Source organism: Solea solea, chromosome 8 (genome assembly GCF_958295425.1).
Source record: "Solea solea chromosome 8, fSolSol10.1, whole genome shotgun sequence".
Classification (NCBI taxonomy): Eukaryota; Metazoa; Chordata; class Actinopteri; order Pleuronectiformes; family Soleidae; genus Solea; species Solea solea.
Window position 1 is genome coordinate 8,939,841 of NC_081141.1, and position 23,625 is coordinate 8,963,465.

Sequence of the window (23,625 nt, forward strand, 5' to 3'; positions counted from 1 at the left end):
TTGTTGTTATGTAAGAAAAATAATAACAGACACAGACAGACAGACGTTCCTGGAATTTATAGATAGATGTTTTTTTCTGTTCGGGGGACCAGTAGGTGGCAGCAGAGATGCATTTTTAGTCATTGGAATGGGGATGCTCTGCTGTGTCTGACTGCAGACATCTAGTGTTAAGAGGTCATGAGGGAACAGACTGACTATGAGGTTAATCTCTTTTTAATCTGCAGTGAAAATACAGAATAAAAAGTAACATGGAAAATAAAAAACCCTGGTTACTGTGTCATTACATAAATGATGTGAAATCAAATAAGAAGTGGGTATTGATACATTTTAATATCATAAAGGCCCCTGTATACTTCCGGTATACTTTACACTGAATTACTGTCCATGATAGTAGTGCTTGATCTCAGACAACTAGCCCTGTCTGACCTCATGGTCTTGTTGTGGTTGTTCAGATCCACAGCAGACCACATGTGTGGGACTGTGACTGTCTCAGATGATGTCACCTCATTATTATACAGAAGATAACATCACTGAGTCCTGAGCTGCTGCAGTATGTTAATATGTGTGCCAAGGCTTGTGTGGTAGAAGTTAAAAGTGTTGATACGAGTACAGTCTCCTCTCAAAGGCCCCAACAAAACTACCACCAAACTCTTGGATAGGTTATGTCTCTATTGTATTAGACCAGAAGACCAGAAGATGGTTTCAGAACTGACAAATTAAGTTTTTCCTTAAAGCAGAACTATGCAGGATTTGTACACTAATTTAACAGATTCATAGTCATTGTGAATGTTAAATGTCTTGTTGCGGGAGATTGGGGGCTGTCTCCACTCCCCCTACCATATTTGAACAGAAAAGCAGCCTTGCAAGATCAGGGCCTGAAATCAGAGGTCTCATAAAGTCACTTCCCAGCCAGGTACCGGTTATAAGATCAAGGCAGCAATAGTGCTATTTTAGTCCTTCACCATGGCAGAGCTGGCAAAAAGAGGTAAAGAAAACCATTGTTGGAGGAAGTGAGGAAGAGGAAACAACTGTCTGACAGAGTGATGAGCCCGGGCCACACAAGAGGACTGGCTTTTTCTGAACAGGGAGAACTGAAAAACACATTAACATGTAAAATGAATGCTGAACCCTTGCACTTCTAAGTATCTTTGGGATAAACTCTCAGTTCTCTATGTATTTATGTGTCTCCAGGACAGTGACGACAGATTCCTGGAAATGAAATCACAGATCAGGTTCTGCAGTTGTAGGACGACACAATAGTACACTTTTCTACATGTATCAACAACATTTTAAAAATCCTTTATTTGGACACACTCTTACTGAAGGAGGGAGCAGTAGACCAGCAAACTAAAAACATTGCTTTTCTTTATGGACTTTGGTGCAGGAGAGTCTTGGCCATGTTCATTCGTTTTCAACAGACACAAACACAAGCTGTGGAGCCATGCCCAAATACATAAAAAAAATTCAATTTGAAGCAGTAGTGTATCAACCACTTTTGTGTGCTGTGATGTAAAATTGTGTATTTTCTTTATAGACTTTGGTGCGGGCAGTTACAGATTACAAAGCGACACAGACTTATCAGTCAGACAAGATTGGGGCAAGGTGTGATAATGTTCTTATGATAGCATACACATAACAGATGTTATTAGAAGAGCCTTTTGTTAAGTGACTAAAATCTCCTTGTGTGCCTGCCCACAGTCAAGCTTTCGGAGAAAGTCACCTGTCTGTCTGCATGTGGGTTCTAGGTAAGGGGGGCACGCATGGTGCATGCACATGCATTCAGGGTTGACTGTGTAACCAATAACTGCCTAATCAATAACCCCTCAAATTCCCCAGTGGCTAAAGTGGAATCAGAAAGTTGGTTAAAAAGTGTCCAAATAGATTTAAATGCCACTTAAACTGATATCTATGAAATGTTTAAATCCTGCCTCAAAGGACAATACATAACTTCTTTTCACTGACCCCAAACTCATCCCCACTGCTAAGTTCGACAGACATCTCAAATCTGATTGGCAGACTGGTGATCAGTCTCAGCTGTGAACATGTGATGTAGCTGTATACCTCAGCTGTGTTCTCAGAAAGTCAGCTAACCTTGCAGCATTAACAACAGCTGTGGCAACAGGACGGACTTGTGACACCCGAGCCGCTGTCTCGCCATAGTGCATATCCACACATACCAGAGTCTGTCACAGTCACCACACCATCTACTCCGGTGCTTAATTGGCTTTAAAGAAAACAGATACCTTTACCTTTCTTGAATGAGCCACCACATGTGAAATTCTGGAGAAAACTGTCTGTTCTATTCTAGAAGTATTTTTTTATTTGTTCAGATGTATTTCTTATTTTCTTTATCATATTTCGATACTCACACAAATTCCACGCTGCTTTAGAATGTGGGTGCAAACAACCACAGACGACTGCCATCAATGCTATCTGTGTTGACACTATCAATGTCTGCTGAGAAGTGTGGCCGCCCAATACAACCTGTGGTGGACAGGCCCAGGGACAGGCCCAGACAGTGTGTGATTCTGTGTTTGAATTAATCACACGGAGGAATTATTATTTTTTTGGGTCCTCTCATTTGCTGTTTTAAGGAAAGGGCTTGAATTATGGGAAGATCATGATTCATCTTGTACTGGTAGGTACTATTCACTCCACAGAAACAGTAGAGTCTTCATAACCTTAGAAACACAGTCCTGAATGTGTGTGGGCTTCAGCCCTTCAGCAGAGCAGTGCGGGATAGACAGTGGTCATAAAGGAGCTGAGAAGTGTTTCACACTTGAGCAATAAAAGGCTCGAGTTACCGGTCTGTCAGGACTGGGAGGTGCAGCCAGCTGGGAGGTGCCACTAGCTCAGCCAGCCTGGTCTTGAGCCCAGACAAAAACACCTTTCTCTGGGCACAGGAGCTGGTGGCTTGGCCCCAGCTCAAAACGTTCTCTTGTGGAGGAGAGGTTCATTCAGGTTTTGGCCATGGAATACATTTGTAGACTTTGGGTAGTGTTCTGGGCAGGTGACGTGCATGGACGCACAACTCCTTGTTCTCCTGAAGTGAAAGTGAAATGGTATGCCTGGGTTTGGAGACAGATCAGTGTTGCAAGACCAGAGTGGGTCTTAAGTATGTGCCAGTCAGGGTTTTTGTCAGTGGTTGGCTTCTGCAAGTTCATACAACTGCATAATGATAAAGCCCCGAAGATCCACCCTGTCCCTAAAGACCAGTTCAAAACAGGATCACAACTTTTAATTTAATTTCCTTAACATTACAAAATTATTAAAACAAGAAAAAAAAAACACAATGCACACTATAGTAAAAAATCACTCTGCTCTGTAATAAATAATAAGTTTATAAAAGTTTTCACCAGAAACATGACACAGTCTGAACCATAAATGTTAGGGACAGAAATCCACAGAGAGAAGAGAAGTCCTCCTGTTGATCCAGAAATGCATCAAGATGCTGCAGTTTGGTCACAGACTGATGTCTGGGCCGCCGCTGCTCCTCAATCTGATGTCTGATGCTTCACTTGACACATTTGGCACCTTGAGAACATATAAAAGCGGTAAAATGTGCTTTAAAGTCTTGTAATTCTCATAAGTGAATTGAGCCGCGTGGTTCCTTTTCCTGACAGAGACGGGAAAGAGAAAGAGGAGGGGTGTGCAGACAGAGGCGAGCAGACGAAGGGTGTCCCCTGAGGAACATTTCTAAAGACAATTTATATATTTTGGAGAGATAAAACATCTGCCTGTTTGTTCTTGTCATAAATTTCCCAGTCAGTTTTACTGGCTTGTCTCAGCCACTGTCTCCCTGTTCGTGCTGTGTGTGTTCTTGCATAGTGTGTTGCCTGTCCTCAGCTTTTGGACAAGTGCATTAGATCTCTGCATTCTTATCAGGTCTTTAAGGGCACCACAAGGCTGATTTTACCTTCTGGCTGTTGCCCTTAAAAGTTTATAACCACACCACTGCCTTGATGTGATCTTTCTTACCTGGTGACAACGGCTGCTAGATTCCTAAAAGTCGCTGCTGACCTTAAACATTCTACTGGCCAAGGTGGAATTTTTGGAGTCAAAACATTCACATGATGGTTGGTTTCCTGCTGAAGTAGATTAACTTACCAGCCATGTACAAGTTTATCAGCACTTGGCCGACAGTTATTTGGTAATGTTCCCATTCTGTGCTCGTAGCCGACCACTGTCCATGCCTGCTCCTCGGGATGAAGTCCTCATTTGTTATGTTTTTTGGCTTCACTTCCAGCCGTTCATCTCTTTGAGCTTGCTGATGCTAGTGCCTTTGACAGGTATGGAGGGTGGGGGGCTGCACAGAGGCAGGGTGGAGGTGCTGCACACTTGTGGCTTCACAGTGGGGATTGTCCACACAGAGCGAGAAGACTTCTTCTTTGGCTTATCTGTCTTGTCTTTAACAGTGCCCGGGGATATGGTCTGGAGGAAAGTTAGGAAAGAGTATAAGTGAGATGAAGGATGTTTGAGATTCAGTGCCTGTCAATATGATGTTGCATCATTTCACCTCCTATATTTTGGATGGTTTAGCTTTCTTGAAATGTGGCTGTATGAGATACTGAAACAAAGTCAGTGCTGAGAGTGCTGTGTGCACCCTGTGCCATATGCTGCCTTCATGTGCTATCGGAATTATGGTAAATATGAGTTCCCAATGTGCAAAATGCACATGAACGCCCCCTCACGTTGTGAATTACAGTGGGAAATTGGGAGATAATTCTGATACCGAACTGAAGATAATCTTTGACATTTCAAGATGGTGGAAAGTAAGACAAGAACTTGAAAGAAACACACTCATAGTTCCGGTTTCACAAATTGGAAGTATCATCTTTCTGATAGCACGTGAAGGCAACATTATACCAGCTTCACTCATGAGAGCTTTCTCTCACTGAAAACATGGCTGTAAAGGGGACACAATCAAAGTAAAGTAAAAAGGTGAGGAAAGAGTTTAGCCACTCAACAATAGGCTCTCTTCATAAAATCTTGTTAGCCAGCCTTTTCTGACTGGACATGAGCGTTTGTAGGGGAGTATCAGTGATTACAGAGCCACACAAACAGAACGTTTGGAAAAAGCTAACTAATAGATAAATCAGGGAACATGTCAGTGAACATATCAGGGAAAATATTATTAAGATATCATAGACTTACATAGATATTGATTTAATCAGGTTATCCTTTTGTTAAGTGGCAAAAATCTGTTTTGCTTGGTTTTTCACTGATAACCATGTATTCAATGAGCGGTGATTATGTGTCAATACCTCATACAAAAAACTGGATGATAATAATAATAATACTAAATAATAAAAATGACACCTGAGGATTTCAGACGTGGTAAAAGCAAATCTGATCAAACAGATTGGACCAAGACTATAAAGATCCATGGCCTGTCACATTTGACCCTAATCCCCTTTTTTCCCTTTTCCCATTTAGTATAATAAAAGCGACATACACAGCAGCACAGAGTGAAGCAGCTGAGCTTGGCAGCATTTTGTCCTGTCCCGGCATAACGGTTCTTCTTTGGCAGCAGCAGGATGAAGGACACAGCCAGAGACAGATGGTAGAAGCTGTGAACATAGGCGTAGTCCCACTCCTGCAAGGAAGAGGAAACATTACATCCTTCATGGATTGACTTCAGTTCAATCTCAGCACATCAGGACATCAGCTGCCTCACCCTTCAGAAACTTCATGTAGAAACTAATCAGTTGTCTATTTCAATATCCAATGAAGAAATCATGATCTCATCACTTTATGATCTTTATCTCTTAGGTAAGGTATATTCTGATGACTCACCTCAAAGAAGAAACGCAGCATCAGAGCAAGGGCACCGAAGCAGCAACCTGGACCGACCTGCTGCGTGTACACAGTCTTCTCTGGAAATACTGCCCGCAGCTGCTTCATCTTCTGCAGCTGAATATCAGGGCACACTAGGTTCATCATCACATCAACAGAACACCGGAATCAAGATGGCAACCACGAGTGCAGAAATTAAATAGTTCAAGGAGGGTCAAAAATACCAGATTCAACCTTGGCTGCCAGTTTTAAGGTCACTCACCCATTTGACAGTGATAATGAAGACGGCAGATCCAATCGGTCCAGAGTATATCCCATAGCCCCAGCGATCCTGATAGATCCTCACAGCAATGGTCAACACTCCAAACATGGTGATAGTGGAGCGCTGTGGTTCATCAAAATCACCCAGGGCTGGAAAACGGGTCATTAAACATTTTAGCAGGTCCTCGCAAATTCAAAAGGGTTTTTTCTAGGGTTATGACTTGGTTTTATGCTTAGGGTTAGAATTAGGTGCAGGTTAGACATTTAGTTGAGACGGTAAAAGTTAAAGCTGCAGGATTGAGTGGATTTTTGAGTTCAACCCCAGGACATTAAAATGATGATAGAGGATAATGGAATTATTGATCAATAATATTAAATATATGCTGCCTACCCAAGCTTTATGATTCTACAACTAGTCAGCAAGTCTGTGTGTGTGTGTGTGTGTGTGCGTGTGTGTGTGTGTGGGTATGTGTGCGTGCGAGAGAGAGAGAGTGAGAGAGAGAGAGAGAGAGAGAGAGAGAGAAAGGGAAGCCAACAGTATGCACATCATATGAACACATTTAAAAATGTATATTACCAACAACTGTTGCAGGCTGGGTTGTTGGTGTTCAGGACAATGCATTCATTTCTATTAATTTGGATATCCTAAACAAAGCATTATTCCTAACCTTAACCATAATCATTTAATGCCCAACCCTGACCTTAACCTAACCACAATTCAAATCTTAGTCCTAAACCTAACCAGTTCCTCAGAAATGAGGTTCTGCCTCATTAGGACCAGGTTTTAGTCTCCATGGGGACTACTGGTCCTGACAAGGTCAGTATTTTTGCCAGAAATGATCCCTTAAGAGGTAACACATACACACAACCACAAAACAATAAAACCACTTTCTTGTACCTATTAGTGTGACCCACATGGAGAGTGCTGTGCCGTAAACACTGAAGTACTCGAGGATGTCGTATCTCATAAAACACAAGATGGAGAGACCTGGTCCGTCACATGCGTGATAGATCTGCCACAAGACACACGTGTTCAATTCAAACACAAACAAAACAATAGTACAAAGTCGAATTGTCATTTTCACGTCATAATAAACAACCCTGCAAATCCCAACAATTTGAGATAGAATGTAAAAGTTGTGTTTGCATAATAGATACAATTATTGAAATCCAAAGCATTGAGATGATAATGAGCAGAGCAGAACTTCACAAGCAGTACTTCAACATAATACATAATACATATACACATACACAATCTATCATACTTACACTGTCATTGTGCAACATTATACCGTACTTAGATAAAGTGAGTGAAGGGCGACACAATAAACAATGACAGCACAATTCATCCTTGATTCTAATTTAACATCCTGATCCAAAATCCATGACAACATTCATATGAAGTGTAACCTGTAACAAATGTGCACACTATCCTTGCATCTTGTGAACCTTCAGTTCTGGTCAGTATTTTCATTTTCCCTCCAGTACTTTTTTTAAATTAGGATTAATCAAGATTGTATTTGGATCTGATACTAAAGCTCAACACCTGAGTGAAGGATCCAGAGAATAAATATTAAAACTTTTCTGACACTCAAAAACTGTGTGAGTGGTGAGTTAAACAGTAAAAAATGTTTTTTTAATATAATTTCAAATGAGTAAAAAAAATAAATTCCCAGCTGTATTTAGAATCATAATTTCATTCTCACCGCCGTGAAGAACATGGTGAAGAAGTAGACCATGGCCTCCATGTGGAAGCCCCTCTTGGCGGCCACACTTGCTGTGGGCAGGAACACCAGGCTGCTCACTGTGGGAAGCAGCATCTTGGCAATATATGCTCCCATAATGACAGTAAATAAAACACAGATGACAATAAGAGGAATAAGTCCTGCAGGTTTTACACTGATCTAATGAAGGAGATGAAGTGCGAGCATTGAAACAGGAACATGCACGTCCTATAGTCATACACACAGACACAGCTGTCCAGTGTGGCCCTTTAAATTTAAATGGCCCTCAGGCCCGGCTGGTCTGCAGAGGCTTGTATGTGCAGTGTCATCGCTCAGCAACTGTTTGCATACCAGTGACACCAGTATTATTGGGAGGGGCTTAAACATTTTCAGCAACACTGCCAGTTAGCAAGCAGCTGTGGTTGAAAAGAGAAAAAGTCTTACTCTGTCTGATTACAGTACAGCCTGACTAAGAGTAGCATGATTATGTCTCTACAAAAGGTATAAGTTCTCTTCATGGTAACCACATATCATTCTCCAGCTGCATCTGTTAGTTACACTGTACCATCCTGATTGGTAGTAATAACTGAAGAGCAAGAGATTAAAGTGCATCCATTGAAACAAGAAAACAACAAGGCGAAAATATTGTTGTCCAATCACACTGCAGGACAGTAAAACAATGTCCACGACAGAGGAAAATAATACACATGCACAAAATGAAAGGAAAGATTTAGTTTGAAAAGATTGAAGTTGCAAGTTGGTCTGGATGGGCACAAACTAAGACCTTTTGAAATGACGTAGTTAGTTGTTATCGAGAGCTACTTGACTGTAATGCTGCCATTGACAACCAACTATCCAACTTGTGAAGTTCTGTGGAAACGAAATGGACTTAACTCATGTCATTCCCAAATTCTGAGATAACTGTAATGCACTATGTCAGCTGTCTACTGCTAACATTTGCTTTTATTTCAAGTTTCACCTTATCATCAGTCTCAATTTTTTTTTTACCATTGTTGTTGTTATTTGTTATTTGTTGTTATAACAAATGTTAACACCTGCACTTGCATGCGCAGTGTAGGTGAATGGTGAAGTAAAATGGACATGGATTGTTTCTGATATGGAGATGAGACTCTCCTCTGGACACAGATTGTTTCTGTATTAATAATTTAAAATGTGCTTATATGATTAAAAGGAACACACAGAGTTTTATTTTATTTTATTTTAATTTAATTTTCTATTCTTCTTAGGCCACTGCATTCAATTCAATTTATTTGGACAAAGCCTTATCCCTAACCTTAATCATAATTAGTTCATGTCTAACCCTAAATTTAATCTATCCACAATGCAAAACTTAACCAGTTACTGAGGAATGAAATTCTTCCTCATTAAGACCAGGCTTTGGTCTCCATGAGGACTACTGGGCCTGACAAGGTCAGTGTTTTGCCAGAAAAGGGTAGAAACAAAGAGGAGGTAAAGAGGTATCAAAGTGTGCGCACAAACAAACACACTACAGACGGGACCCAGCCTCGTTTGGTATGTGAGGATATCTTATGTTTCATATCAGTAAACCAGTGACCCTTCAAAGCAAAGTTGAATGTATTAAAAACAGCAGCAGGTTTATCACTTGTTGTGAAATCAGCATTCTTGTGCCATATAAAGTAAATGTGTGTTGTGTGCTGCTGCTCTCATGAATGTCTGTGTGAATGTCTTGATCCCTCGATGGCAGTGAGGTAGCAGTTGCCCTCCTCCACCCGGCTCTCAGCTGTTGCACCTGCTCAGCAATACAAAGGGTGCAGTATTGCTGAAGGCTTTCACCCCACGCCTTCCCAGAGTGCCTCAGTAACCAGAGCCACCACCGAAGAAACAAAGTCACACACTCGACCATTCTAACCATTCTAACCACGCCCTCTGCTGAGAAACTGTTACCCTGCTGTATTATTATTAATAGAAATATTTTTCTTTTGGTATAAGCGCTTTCTTGACTCATAGTAGACAGATAACAAGAGCTCTTTGGGAGCTGGAAAACATTTAGACCCATACAAAAACACCAAGGCTTTATCTTCCTTAAAATGCCTTTAATGTAATGGCATGGTCACGATAAAAGTTTTATAGCATGGACTTAAAATATATATACATATAAATGTAAGAAGAGAAAAGAGACATCAGCCAAAAAAAAAAACCTTTTGAATTTTAAAAAATCAAATTTAATAAATGTATATATATTTTCTTTCTATTGTATTGTTGAACAGTATGGAATTGATTAAAGCATAATTAAAAGCTTTTAAAACAACTAAATGTTTCAATTAAGGTCAAAATTGAAATATAAGCTTCTATTTTGGGTTCATATATTTGTACATCCGACGAGTGCCTCCCCAGTCATGAAACCTCACTGCACGTCACTGGTAAACATTCATCCATGGTCCACAGCTTTATTCTCATGGTCATAAAAACCCAGACAAGACTAGCCGTGCAACCATGTTCATACTGTTTTGCATGCTTCTGTGTTTTTCAATTTTCAATTCTTGCCATTCAAAAAAAAGCTGATCCATGATTTACTCATGTGTGGCCCCTCGCTTGGTCAGACAGTCATTTCCCCTTCTCTATTTCCTCTAACAATGGTTTTCTCTGCTTCTTTTTTGCCAGCGCTGCCATGATGTATATCTACAATAAAGCTATTGCTGCCTTCATTTTATAGCCAGTACCTGGCTAGGGTATAGACCCAAGACTTCTCAAGATCTCCTGATTCTGAGAACTTTGGGTCAGTGGCCCTGAACAGACAGTAAGGGGAGTGGAGACAGCCCCTAATCTCCCTATAACAAGATCCATCACAACCATCACAATGACTCCAACGCTGTTAAATCAGGCATATGTCTGCTTTAAAAGGTTGAACATGAACATGCCATTACATACATTTTAATAGTTTATATAGAGTTTAAATGGACTGCATTTCTAAACATGTTTTCCCATCTGAAGCTGATTATCTGTCTTGCAGCATGAGAGTATGTGGAATAATGATCGGCCAGTCTATGGCTGCAGGTCACTCTCAGGTCACACTTGTTTCTTGCTGTCACTTTCTTTTAGAAGAGACACTTGTGAGTGTAAAGTAATTTGCTACAGTGTGGAGGCAGGAGAGAGGTGAACTTAGATGACCCCATTTTTTACCCGAGACCTGGGGGTCAGCAGTTCAAAGGGTTCGATGCCTGAGTGTTCTGCATTCCAGCATTGGTAACAACTGCCTATGCTGAAAAGAAACCTAAAAAAAGGAAAAAGTCTAAAAGAGAGTCACAAAGATATGTAATAAGACACTCCTCAGTGATGGGACCCGACGGGCTCAGTCGGGTTTGGGCTTAATTTCTATCATTTTACACGGGCTCTGGCTTGCGCTCCGGCTTTTGCCTCTAGATGGCGCACCAGCATGCAATCCGGCTTGCGTTCTGGCTTGCACGGTAAATGAGCGGTCAGGTGATGTGTTTCGATTTGGGTGATAAAGATGCAAAAGTGGATGCTAAGGAGGCCCCAAACACAATGGGCTTTTTGATAGACATTCTGAAGCCATTCTATGAAGCATAGTGGGAACTTGAGGGAGACAAGAATCGTGTGTCTCTGATGTGAGAAAGTGAAACACCACTGTCAGCCCAACGCCCTGGACTCCCCTCAGCAATCCGCGTAAACGGCACAAAGACTGGCTCACGCGTAAAGTGATAATACAGGACCTCCACAAGATCGCAACATTCCTCTGGCCAGAATTTAACCAGGTGAGGATGTTGTCACACTCAGGAATGCTGTACGTGCACAAGCCCGCACTCTTCTGCAAGCCATGGCTGCAGGTGCACCAGATGTGGAGAGTCAAGACCCAGAGCTCTCCGAAGTCGAACCCACTCTTCCTCCTAGGCCCATTTAGAGTGCTGAGACGTTACGATGTTAACAGAGGACCTATTTCATTTCTTTGTTCCAACTTCCAAGAGGCTATGTAAATGTATAAATGACTCATTCTTGACAAAAGGCAAAAGAGCTTTGTGCGTGTACACATTTGAATAATGTCGGGCTGTAAACGGTTCGGGCTGTCAATCAAAAGGTACTTGTCGGGCTCGGGACGAATTCTGTCGGGCTCGGGCGCTGTCGGGCCTAACTTTTAAGGCCTGATTAAAGCTCTTGTTTAGAGTGACAGAATGTGGCAGATGCTGTAAATGCAGAAAGCCAATGTTGCCGTGACTACTGTGCAATCTGCATTCAAGTGTAGTTTAACCAACTACGATGGCTGACTAGGGAAAAACACACTGAAATGACCCAAAACACATGCAGAAGGACCAACGAGCTATTCACAAATGCTGCAGATTCAAAAGCACAAACGAAAACAAAAAACAAATGCAACGTGAGAAACACGTTGCAAAAGAAAAATGATCTGCAGAAAGCCAAAACACATCAACATCTACAGAAACACGCTGCAAAAACAAAACAAAAGAACACCGAAAACACACACATATCCCAAAACACCAGCAGGAGCGAAAACCCAAGCATATTCAAAAACGGGAGTGCTCGGATCTGTGGGAGTGCTCGTTGTCATGCAGCTCTACGAGCAGCCGTTACGATACTCTGGGACTTACTTAATTCTTACTTTATTAAAATACCTTTATTAAGAGGTTATCCGACTGCGGTCAAGGTAACTGACACTCATTTCTCTGTAGTCAAACTATCTGACGCTGAATTTTAACGGCTGAATTACAAAGGGATTTACGGTAAAATGCCTGCAGTGAAGCTGATTTTCAGTGTTGTAATGTACAAAAGTACAAATACTTTGTAACTATAACTTAAGTAGAATTTTCACATATCTGTATTTTGTTATTTATATTTCTTACAACTTTCACTTTCACTCCACTACATTTCCTAAATAAAATGTGTACTTTTACTCCGATACATTACCCTTAACCATCTTTGTTACTCGTTACCTCAAAATAAAAGTTGAGTTGGTGACGTAATGCCTGTTTGTTGTCGCTAGTTGTTTTTAGCAGCATCAACTGTTAGCCGCTCAGCTGCTAGCTGCAGATTTCGGCTTCAAGATTTCAGTTCTCAGCTGTCAGCCAACCCACCAGTTGGCCACTGTGCTAGCAAGCTAACGCAGATAAACTGCAGATTTCGTCTCCAAGTTGATTTAAAACAGTGTGTCTAGAAGCTCTACAGACTCCAAAAGCTTCACAAACTCCAAAAGTTTCAAAAAGTTTCAAAAATACAAGCAGTCACGACCCCTCGATGTAATCCCTTATGCATTTGATCCTGAGTCTGACCCAGAGTCAGAAGACACTGTGACAAGTGAACCACCTCCATCGCAAAGACTGCTGCAGGATGCCTGTAGCTTGGATAACGTTGTGGTTAACGAGATGATAAACACACATACATGCAAATGGAACATGAGCGAACACGTGTAGCTTAGCCTGTAGCTGACTATCGCTAATACTAATGTGACAGGTCGTCTCCTCCATATTGATTGAGGTTCGGTGCAATGCGTCCTTAGAGGTGCAGACACACCTGCCCCCCCTCTCTTTCTTCCGCTTCCCTCCGGTGACTGTGGCCTGTTCAGTGTGGGTGTTGGCGAGGCCATTGTGGGTGCACAATCCTCGCCGTTCAGGGAACGCACTTTGCCAGTCTGCCATTGTTCATGTGTGCATAAAATGGGTTTTGTTGACATGATCTCCGCCAGAAGCCCTTCCTGGGTGCGCTTGCCCGCTCCTTTCCTTAGGTCCTCAATTGTTTGCCGTTTAGTGGCTCTGTCACTCAGTTCCCAGCTGATTATCTTTTTGGTGTAGCTGGGTGATTGGCCCGCGGCACAAATAGTCTCTCTGGGGCGTCACTGTAGCTTGCAGAGTGATATGTATAAGTTTATTTTTTAAAGATGTTGATTGTAATTGTATGTATATGAGCACTAAATTATGTATGCTGTTTTTGTATTGTTTAATTTGTGGATGCTCCGGACTCGCCGTCACGACTTCAGCTCGTGTGATATATAGCCGTGTGGGCTATTAATGACGTGTCCCGCTCTGAGTGAACGTGAATAGTTATAAGTCTGATTGCTTAAGGGGCAATCTAGTGTTGTTGTTGTTCTACATGTGTTTTACGTAGTTCATTACTATGTATTATTGTTTTTTTTGTATTTTTGTATAGTTAATTCATTTGGTTTCCTCCCTACCGGTCCAGTGTAGCATCTTAGGCATGTTTTAATTTGTTTCTTGTTTTTGGTTAGATGCTGTGGCCCAGAGGCGGCAGTCCAGTCCTTGGTGGTGGTTCCCTTCACAATTCCATTTTTGTGCAGTGTCAAGGGTGTTTTAAGTACGGGACGCTTCTACTTTTGATTTGTCCCTGCTGCCTGGTAAGCTCCAGCCCTTTCCCTTGATTATTATTCCTGCTTGGTGCTAATTTTATGTGATTATCATTATTATTGTGGGTAACTGGTGTGTGGGAACTTTTGTTAATTACTTATTTTTGTTTAATAAAGTATTTCCTTAATTTGAGACCATCTTTTGCCCTTGTGGTTTTGTTGAACCTGTGTGTCCTAGTAATGAACATTAAATGTTTGAAGTTTAGAATTTCCTGCAGGTGAAACTACCGCAGGACCACCTTACAAATGCAGAAGCTGCATTATCAGACAGTCAACTAATTAGTGGAAACAATGTGCAAACCACAACCACTGAGATCAGAGCTGGCCCAAGGCATAAGCAAACTAAGCGGCTGCTTAGGCCTCGCTCGGCCCTGTCATGTTGTACACTTGCGGTTTTATTTGGCCGTGTTCGTGTTTGTTTGTGTTACTACAGTGAGGATGCTGATATGGCTCTGCTTACTCACATGAAGAGAAAAATGTTTTACTTTTATGTTGCATGTGTGATGCTGTGGAAGTGTTTGTGGAAGTGGGGATGGGAGGACACAGCAGGCTCTTCTTCTTCTACTTCTTTTTCCTACGGTAAAAAAAATATCGCTCTTTCATTGTCTCCGTTATCACGTAAGTTTCCCTTTTGAATTCGCACCGTGCCCCACCCCTCGAAAAATCCCACCACACCATGACAACCAGAATATAGGAAATCGCATCTAACAGATTCAAACAGACCCCCCCTTCCCATATGCACCCACTCTTGAACAAATAGGGTGGTCTTTATGCATTGTTGCCCAAGGGAAGAATAGTTCATAATTCTTCTGTTTTAATACAATTGATAAATTTAACATTATAGTGTGATGTGTCAATAATCGTCAAGCACAGGTGACTCCGCATAGATGGAGGGAGGGCCCCCAAATCAAATTCTGCTTAGGGCCCCCTAAAGGCTCGAGCCGGCCATGACTGAGATAGTTAAAGTAAACAAAAAGAGTGGATGCAAGAAAACCCCTGTGACATCCTCACTAGACCCCCAGCTTTCCAGCAATTACCTAATTGTCAAACTAATAGGCAGAAAAGCTTAAAACTAAGTGCCTCCATGGCCTGGCTGTCACTGCTCTTGTAGAAACCAGAGCCCAAGTCAACATAATGTAAAGGTCCTGGAAAGTACTCACCTGATCTACTTTCTGAGCTCATAGAACTCTTGGAGGATGAAAAACAACTTGTTGTTGATGTTTATGCTGTGGATGCTGTCATTCCTTTTGACAGTTGGGTTATCATTACGGTAAACTTGCCAGGAAATGAAGAACCCAACTTATCAATCATTGTACCTTTCCTTGTGAGTCCAATATCCCTGGAAATGCCACTGATTGGTTTCAGTGTGGTGGGAGTTGTGCAAGATAAATGAATCCCCACTTTAACTTTAACAACTTCTATGTGGAGCCACGTCCATCCCTAATGACACAGCAAAGACTATTGTACACTTTGTACAGACCAAAATGACTGTATGTCAGGGGTACTTGATAAAAGGGCAGAAAGATGAGTAATCCCTGCAGGTAGTGTAACCTGGATGTAGGGTGCCACTGTAGTATCTGATTCAGCTAAATTGTCTAGACTGTGTTAGAGATGTGCATTGAGAAGTAAACAGGAGCTTCCTCATGAGAGTGTTGACTTTGCATCACCTACAATCTGGGTACAACAGAAGTCTGTATGCCAGACCTAAAAACAATGCTTGTCAAAGAAGCGCAGATGCTTCCTGTGTTGGCTGAATGGCACAGATGTCAAAACCTGAGTATGATGTACGATGTAAGATGTACGATCGTGAGAATGTATAGAATGAGCTGACACAACTTGTTTCCCAGGAAAAGGAGGAACCGTCAAATGTGGGGTTTAAGAGAAACCCTTAAAAGTATGAACCTGCAGGCAGAATTGTTCGGAGATTCGGCAAGAACAATCTTCCGAGCTGCTGCAGAGCTCAGTCTGAGACATGACTTAACCAAATAAAATCCCTTTTGTTCGGTACGAGTCTTGTGTCAGAGGGGTTCTTTCTACACCATCAACTCATCACCTATCATTCGTAAGAAGAAGGAAGCCTGATTAAAAACGACACCACCTCAGCTCTACCCATCAGACTCACTCATAGGGGTGGCCGATATGACAATATTAGATTGTGAAGGATTTGAAAGTCTTGACAATCTGCCAAAACGGAGAGATTGTAGTATCGCCTATGGCACTTTCTAAACACTGCTATTCTATGCTCTGCACAGACACATAAGGTTTTTTTTCCTCAGCCAATTCCCACTATTGGCTAGTCCGCCTCATCACCTCTACCTCTGTCATATCGAACTGGTTTGGCTATTCCTCAAACGACAAGGCACAAACAACTGTTATTTGAAGTTTTGTGATAATTTTTACTATGCTCCACACTTTACCATTTACACGGATAATAATCCAGTAAATATTAGTACTGCCAAGCTCGACGCTGTCGGGCATCGTTGGGTCAGAGAGTTGTCCGACTTCCGGTTTGGTAAAGAACAGACCTGAAAAGACAAACATACATGCCAAAACCTCGCATCTCGTATGCGGTCATCATCAGGAATCCCTCGACATTGAGTAAGATTGTCCGCAGAGTTCATTTGTGCACCCTTCGGTGACTAACAGGGCCAATACAGGAGGCACAGGGTTGCTGGCAAGACGGACAGATAAAGGAGGAGGTCGTTAGAGGAGGGGCCCTTTCACACTCCTTGCGGTTTTGGCTCCTCATTCCTACGTCGCCTGGCAAACTCAAAGGACGCAACACCCTCATGAATTGCTCCTCTTCATCGCGACCGCTCAGAGCTGAGCTCACCGTACAGAATTTGCTTGGGAAGACGCGTTTTGTTTATTCTGAAAACATGCCCTGACCATGGCATCTATGCTTGTGCAGTTAGCTTCCTCTAGGACGCTGTTATTTGTTCGGTGATCCATCCAGCTAATGTCTAGAATGTGGCGCAGACAGTGCTGATGGTATTTTTCAAGAGTTTTTAAGTGGTGCCTGTAGGTAGTCCAGGATTCTGAGCCATAGAGGAGAGAAGGTAACTCCAAGGTCTTGTAGATCTTCACCTTGGTGTCAGTTTATATGCCTCTTTCCTCAAAGACCCTCTCGTGCATTCTTCCATAGGCATAGCTGGCGGCCCGTAGGCGACGCTGGATCTTGTCATTAATGTTTGCTTTGACGGAGAGGAAACTTTTCCAGGACAGACTCATTGATCTTAAAGTGTGCATTTGGACTTTCTGGGTATCTCATAGGACTACTGGAATTAAGCTAAGTATCACTTCTGTAGGTCTTTCTTATTTGGTTGCTATTTCATTAATTGCTATTGTATCTAGCTGGGTTGCTTGACTTTTGACTTGTCTGTTTAGTTAAGGGGAAAGTTTGTTGTTGATATTTTGTCTGCTAGGTCAAAGAGAAAGTTGTTATTGTTACATTACATTACATTACATTACATGTCATTTAGCAGACGCTTTTATCCAAAGCGACTTACAATAAGTGCATTTAAACATTTGGGTACAAATAAGAGCTAGAAGTAAGTAAGAGCTTCAAGTAAATCAAACTATGAAGTGCTAGTCATAAGTGCGATATATAGTTTTTTTTATTTTTATTTATTTATTTTTTTTTTTTGTCGTCGTCGTTAGTCGAGGTAGAGTCGGTTGCTGTTTTGACCAAGTTTCTATTGAGCCATCACCATCACCAGGTGTGAAGTTTCATTGGCTACAGGGGAGTGGCCAACACTGCTGTAACTAATCAGCCCCTAATCAGGTGTTTTCTTTTAGAAAAAAAAAAAGCTTCACTGAAGTTTCATTGGCTACAGGGAGTGGCACACAGCTGCAACCAATCATCCCCTAATCAGGGAGTGGCCACACAGCTTCAACCAATCAGCACCTAATCAGGTGTCTTTTAAAAATCAGCACTCACTTTGAAGCGGCAGCTTCAGCGACAGACTCAGGAAGACAAAGACAAAGGAGTCTAAACCGGAGTCTAACAAGGAGGCTAATGAGGCTAAGTACCTGTCAATTGTTGCAATTGTTTCCTACCTTTCACATATGTGCACTTTTTCCATCCTGTTCATGTTTCTTCTCATAGATATTACAAACCTCACACTCATTCACAGCATCACCGTAATCTGTCCTCACTTATCTATCCCACCCGCTCCACACACATCCAACACCTTGTTGCCGGGGGCCTGTGGAACTGCCAGTCAGCTACCCGCAAGACTGAGTTCATCTCTGGCTTTGCTACTGAGCAATGACAAACGGATCCGGTCCAGCCTACATCCAGGACATGAACAAAACCTACACCCCAGCCCGCCCACTCCGCTCTGCATCGGCAAACCGGCTTGCTCCCCCCTCACTAAGAGGATCGCAGAGGCATTCTCAGAACTCTAGACTGTTCACTGTCCTAGCTCCCAAATGGTGGAACGAGCTCCCCATCAACATCCGCCGACTAAAACACATTTCTTCCGACTCTACCTCGACTAAAACGACAGCGACAAAAAAAAAAATAGTTTGGCTTACTTGAAGCTCTTAGATGGATAGATAGATAGATAGATAGATAGATAGATAGATAGATACTTTATTCATCTCACAGAGAAATTCACAGTTCAGCAGCTCCAAAATATGTTACACGATAGAAACATAAGAGGCATCGATAGAAACATAAGAGGCATTTAAGAGGCTCTTACTTACTTCTAGCTCTTATTTGTACCCAAATGTTTAAATGCACTTATTGTAAGTCGCTTTGGATAAAAGCATCTGCTAAATGACATAATGTAATGTAATGTAGTTCCTCTTTTTCCCAGATGAGAAGGATAAGCTTGTGGATGCAACGCTCTAGCTCAAACCCTCCGTGCTTGAATACTTCAGTTGGTATTCCATCGATGCCTGGAGCTTTACCATTTTTCATCTGGGCGATAACTGTTCGGTTCCCTGCCAAGCCAAGATTGCTTGATGTTTTTGAGCTCCTGATGTTTTCGCGAGCAGTAACCAATCGATTTTTCACAGCTGGAGATAATGGCTTTCTTGAGGTCTTCCCAATATTTTATGGCATCATCGCCGCCAACAGAAGTGAGGGAATGACGGAGAGACAGTTGTAAGCAATTACGTTTTTCCGGGTCTTTCAGTTTCCCAACGTCAAGCCTTCGACGCACTAGCTTCGCCACGTTCCACCTTTTCCGCTGTAACTCGCGAAACATGACAGCTCGAATGAGTCGATGGTCAGTCCAGCAGTCTTCAGCACTTACCATCACCTTTGTTAATCTGACCTCACTCAGGTCACAGGAGCGAACAATGGCATAGTCAATCAAGTGCCAGTGCTTTGACCTAGGATGCTGCCAAGTTGTTTTGTACTTGTTCCTCTGGCGAAACATAGTGTTGGTAATGACAAGCTGGTGCTCGGCACATAGGGTGAGTAGCAGTAATCTATTGGGGTTACACTTTCCAATACCATCCTTGCCAATTATGCCCTTCCAGAGCACGCTATCTCTGCCTACCCTCACGTTAAAGTCAGGAGCAGGATTTTATTTTTATTTTGTGGTTATTGTTATTGCTATTGTTTGTAATTTAACTACGTGTTTTAACTTTGTTGACATTTTGTATTGCCAGTTTACAGCACTTTGGGCAACGATGGTTGTTGTTAATGTACTTTATAAATAAATTTGACCTTGACCTTGACCAGGGTTGCTAGAAAGGGTAAGCGTAATGTAATAAAGCGTTCATTTATGCCTTGTGGGAGCTCGCTAAGGTGATTGATTATGTCGTTTTTGATAGCAAAGCAGATGCCGTGGAACCTTGGCTGACCTTTGGGTCTACGTTGCCAGAAGAAGGTATAGCCTCCACCAGTCTCCTTTAGCTGTCCGGATCCGGCTCTTCTCATTTTTGAAGTGCAGCGATGTCGATATCAAAATGGATTAGTTCCCTCTATACAAGAGCAGTTCTTCTCTCGGGACGGTCCGAGTTTCCAGTATCATCTAATAGGGTGTGTACATTCCATGTTCCGAAATTAATCTTGTTGGTTTTTTGACCTCAATAATGTTGATCCTGCTGGGCGCGGTAACCCAGCCAGGGAAGGATGAAACAGACTATTTTTAGGGCACCTTTTCTAGCCCCCACACCATCCAGGTGTGAGCAGAGTGGATCCTAAACAGGGCTGCTCAGTCGCACAGTTAGCTGCTGAGCCACTCTTCTGTTCCAGTCCAAGAGTGGAGCGACTGAATCAGATTTCTACCGCCTACTGTGTTGGTTTGAGACTAAGGACTCAGATCTCACTAATCCTGAAAGGTGCTACTCCTCCATTGAGCCTTGCCCCCCGCATGCGAGGTATACCACTTAACATTGATAAGTATGTGGGAGTGTACTGAGGAGTTGTCACTGGAAGCAGTACAAGCTACCTGGAATAGTACCAAAGCAGCTCAGGAACAGGATGTAGCTTGGGCCGCTGCCCTGGCTCTCGCCACAAATGCCAACCAAGAACCCCTTGCACCTCTTCCATCTACTGTATCAGTAATGAGTAGTTGGCAAATACTCAAAGGGAAAATTAAGCAGTAGGAGAGATCATTAAACTTAAAGAACCAAATGTAGGACTGAAATGAAGTGAACAAAACTTTTTACTGACCGTACATGAAAAAGGAAGTTGAGGAATATGTTACCAGGAAATGTCCTTGTATAAAACAAAAGAAACCCTCTAAACATGTTTGTGCCCCAATGGGCTCAATCACTTCAAACTCGCTATTGGACCTTGTGTGCCTAGATTACCTCCATCTTGAACCCAGCCGAGGCGGATATGAATGTGGTGGATCATTTCACAAGGTTCACTCAGGCATATCCAACTAAAAACAAATCTGACTGGACAGCAGCTGACCGCATCTTTCATACCACGCTGTGGATATCCTTGAAGGTTACATCAAGGCCAGGGTTGTGAGTTTGAAAATTAGCTCTTTGGGACTCTACGAGTCAAGAGACTTAAAGGCATATTTCACAGTTGGAAAGATGAATGTCTATTAAAACTGGGTCATCTATGTAGTAGAAATGTGTAATAATATTTGAAGCAACTGCCTTCTTGGCTAAGAAAGGCAGAAAAATTTAATTTTGGCTCATGTAGATGAATGACAGCAACTCCCAGCATGCACTGCGTCCCGCGAGAGTCTCAAGCTTCATTGAGTACTCAGTGTAGGGCAAAATTGGAAACAGAAAAACAGATTTTTTTTACAACTCAGTGGAAAACAGGAAGGGAAGCACTTTTTTCTATTCTAGCAATACAAAGCCACATGAAAATCGGTGAAGTATTCCTATAAGTGTGCTGTGTTGCATCCTGGAGACCAGCTTGAGGCGGGAGACAAACGCAAGACCTGTTGAGGCTTGAACATGTACCAAAGAGACAAAGAGTGACAGACGAGATTTTGATTCAGATGAGAATACCACAGGTTATTGGTCAAGAGTTCCTATGAAAGAGAAAAGACACGAGAGAGAGAGAACACTAATCATCACCTACTTGCTGAGGTCCAGCTGAATCTGGCCTCTGAAAAGAAAACAGACATGTACAAGTACCTGTTCGTGAAGACAGATATGTTAGTGTCCCAGCCAGTGCAGATAAAAATCAAAAGACAGTGAATCTGTGACACAGTTACTACCTCACCTGACCACCTGAGAATGACAGTGAAGGTTATGAACCTTACTTCCTAATGGAGAAGAAAGGTTTCGTCCCACACATCCACTGAGGTCAGAAGGTCAACTAGGGAGAGGAGGCCATGGCAGATGCTCCCAAATGTCAGGAGCCATTTCTATTTTTTTCTCTGTGGTGAGCTTCACATTCCAACTTTTGCCACAAGGGGGCATAACCTCCTCAGTGAGCCGGCTTGGTATGGCTTGTAGCCAGCTCCCATCTTCGGAAGAAAGCACATTACCTGTCTCATCCTTTCTCTGTTCTTTACAGGTTAGTAACTGTTAAAAATTACACTTTTATACGGTGGCCAAGAAGTGCAAATCACAACGCAATCAAGATAAATCACAACGACATTACGAGAAAGCACAATGACATTAACAGAAATCACAACAACATTAACTTTTTAAAATTTTGCCTGTATCCCCTTGACGACCTTCTTGCCACAATGAGAGCAAAACATCTTTTTAATTCAAATGTAAAGCATCAATTGTGGACTTGCTCATCGGCAGTTCACATTGATGTATTATAAGAACTGGATAGAGCAACGCCCCCTCTGCCTTGAAGATTTTGTCATGGTGGTCACTCGTGGTACTGCAACAAAAAATACTCATGCGGCCCAAAAAGCAATTTTTCCATTGACCACAATAGTAAAAGAGATGCCTGTAAAACTGTCTATAAATAAATGTCTGAATAAATGAAGGCAATGATGGGTTTTCTTTTCCATTTTTTAAAGTGTTACAACAAAGCAGGTTTTGGTTATTTATTCATCGCTCATTAGGATTTATTTTCAAACTTATTATCGATGTATTAATGAGCTGCTGTGTGGATTCATTGAGGAGAAGAGACTGACATGCTGCACTTTATCACTTTGTTCAGTCCTGGACATCATGACACAGATGACGGTGTGGACTGTGGAACTGTGACCGCCGCTCACTTCACCAGTGATTCGCGGGGAGGCTGCTCGTCTTATTGTCACAATCTGTTCATAAAGTTACTGATAAATGTTATAAACACATGAATTACAGTTGAAGATAAACATGTTGAATGAAAGAATCTTGAGTTATAAAACTACTTTTAACACGTTATTGTTCCGAATAATATGATCATGAGTCTGCAGGTTTTCTGGCCTGACTTTATTTTATGAACATTATATTAACCATAATAGTTATTATAACAATAAGTTAGCTTTATTTGTAAACTACCTATCAAAAAAAACCTTTGACATTTAAACCAAAATACAAATCATAGCAATGAGACCAAAAAATCCTGTTCATGGTTAATATTCAATGGAATTGTTTTTCTTAATCATCATAAAAGTACTTTTCTTGCACAATAAAATAAATAATAATAAATAAATAAAAATGTGTGGACAGTGAAACATGTGTTTACCTGTTACTCATGTTTGATGTTAAATAAAGATCCAATAAATGTAAAAATGTTCTAAAGGAAAATGAATGCATGAAAATGCATACATTAGTCCACACATTATTCATTTTTGTATACAGCAATTGCAATTAATATAATATAAAGCAAACTAGCATATGCTTATTAACCTGCCTATTACCTTGTCAGTTCACTTGTATTCATTAAAATATAAACTATAGTCACATAATATGAACTAGTGACTAATATTAAGGAATACATAACCTTATTTGTATATCAGAAAATAGTGGGAAAATACAATTAATGTAAAAGAATGCAGTCTAAATAGTAATATCAAGACTTATTATATAGCTCTACTGGGAAAACATACAGGGACATTCACTGTGGAGGATGACAGCATTTCACTAGTA

The 23,625-nt window shown here is 41.6% G+C and overlaps 1 protein-coding gene across 2 annotated transcripts; it reads right to left on the reverse strand.

Moving 5' to 3' along the window:
* Positions 1 to 3,305: 3,305 nt before the first annotated feature.
* mymk (myomaker, myoblast fusion factor) lies at positions 3,306 to 8,059 on the reverse strand. Of its 2 annotated transcripts, XR_009241147.1 has the most exons (7): positions 7,764 to 8,059; positions 6,956 to 7,070; positions 6,059 to 6,207; positions 5,797 to 5,913; positions 5,456 to 5,596; positions 4,108 to 4,431; positions 3,306 to 3,534 (listed from the first exon to the last, which is right to left on the reverse strand). XR_009241147.1 is itself a non-coding variant. In XM_058636503.1 (6 exons), the coding sequence occupies exons 1-6, from the start codon at positions 7,896 to 7,898 to the stop codon at positions 4,237 to 4,239; spliced, it is 852 nt and encodes a 283-aa protein (XP_058492486.1). In that variant the 5' UTR covers positions 7,899 to 8,059; the 3' UTR covers positions 3,306 to 4,236. The 2 variants fall into 2 exon arrangements, 1 of the variants encoding a protein (XP_058492486.1); XM_058636503.1 differs by having other exon boundaries at positions 3,306 to 4,431.
* Between the last annotated feature and the right edge of the window lie 15,566 nt (positions 8,060 to 23,625).

Excerpts from the sequence above, each read along its gene's own strand:
- mymk (XM_058636503.1), bottom strand. The coding sequence starts at position 7,898 with ATGGGAGCATATATTGCCAAGATGCTGCTTCCCACAGTGAGCAGCCTG. Across the intron at positions 5,597-5,796 it reads TGCTGCGTTTCTTCTTTGAG|GAGTGGGACTACGCCTATGT; the intron begins GTGAGTCATCAG and ends TCTTCCTTGCAG. Across the intron at positions 4,432-5,455 it reads GCTTCACTCTGTGCTGCTGT|ACCATATCCCCGGGCACTGT; the intron begins GTATGTCGCTTT and ends ACTTTCCTCCAG.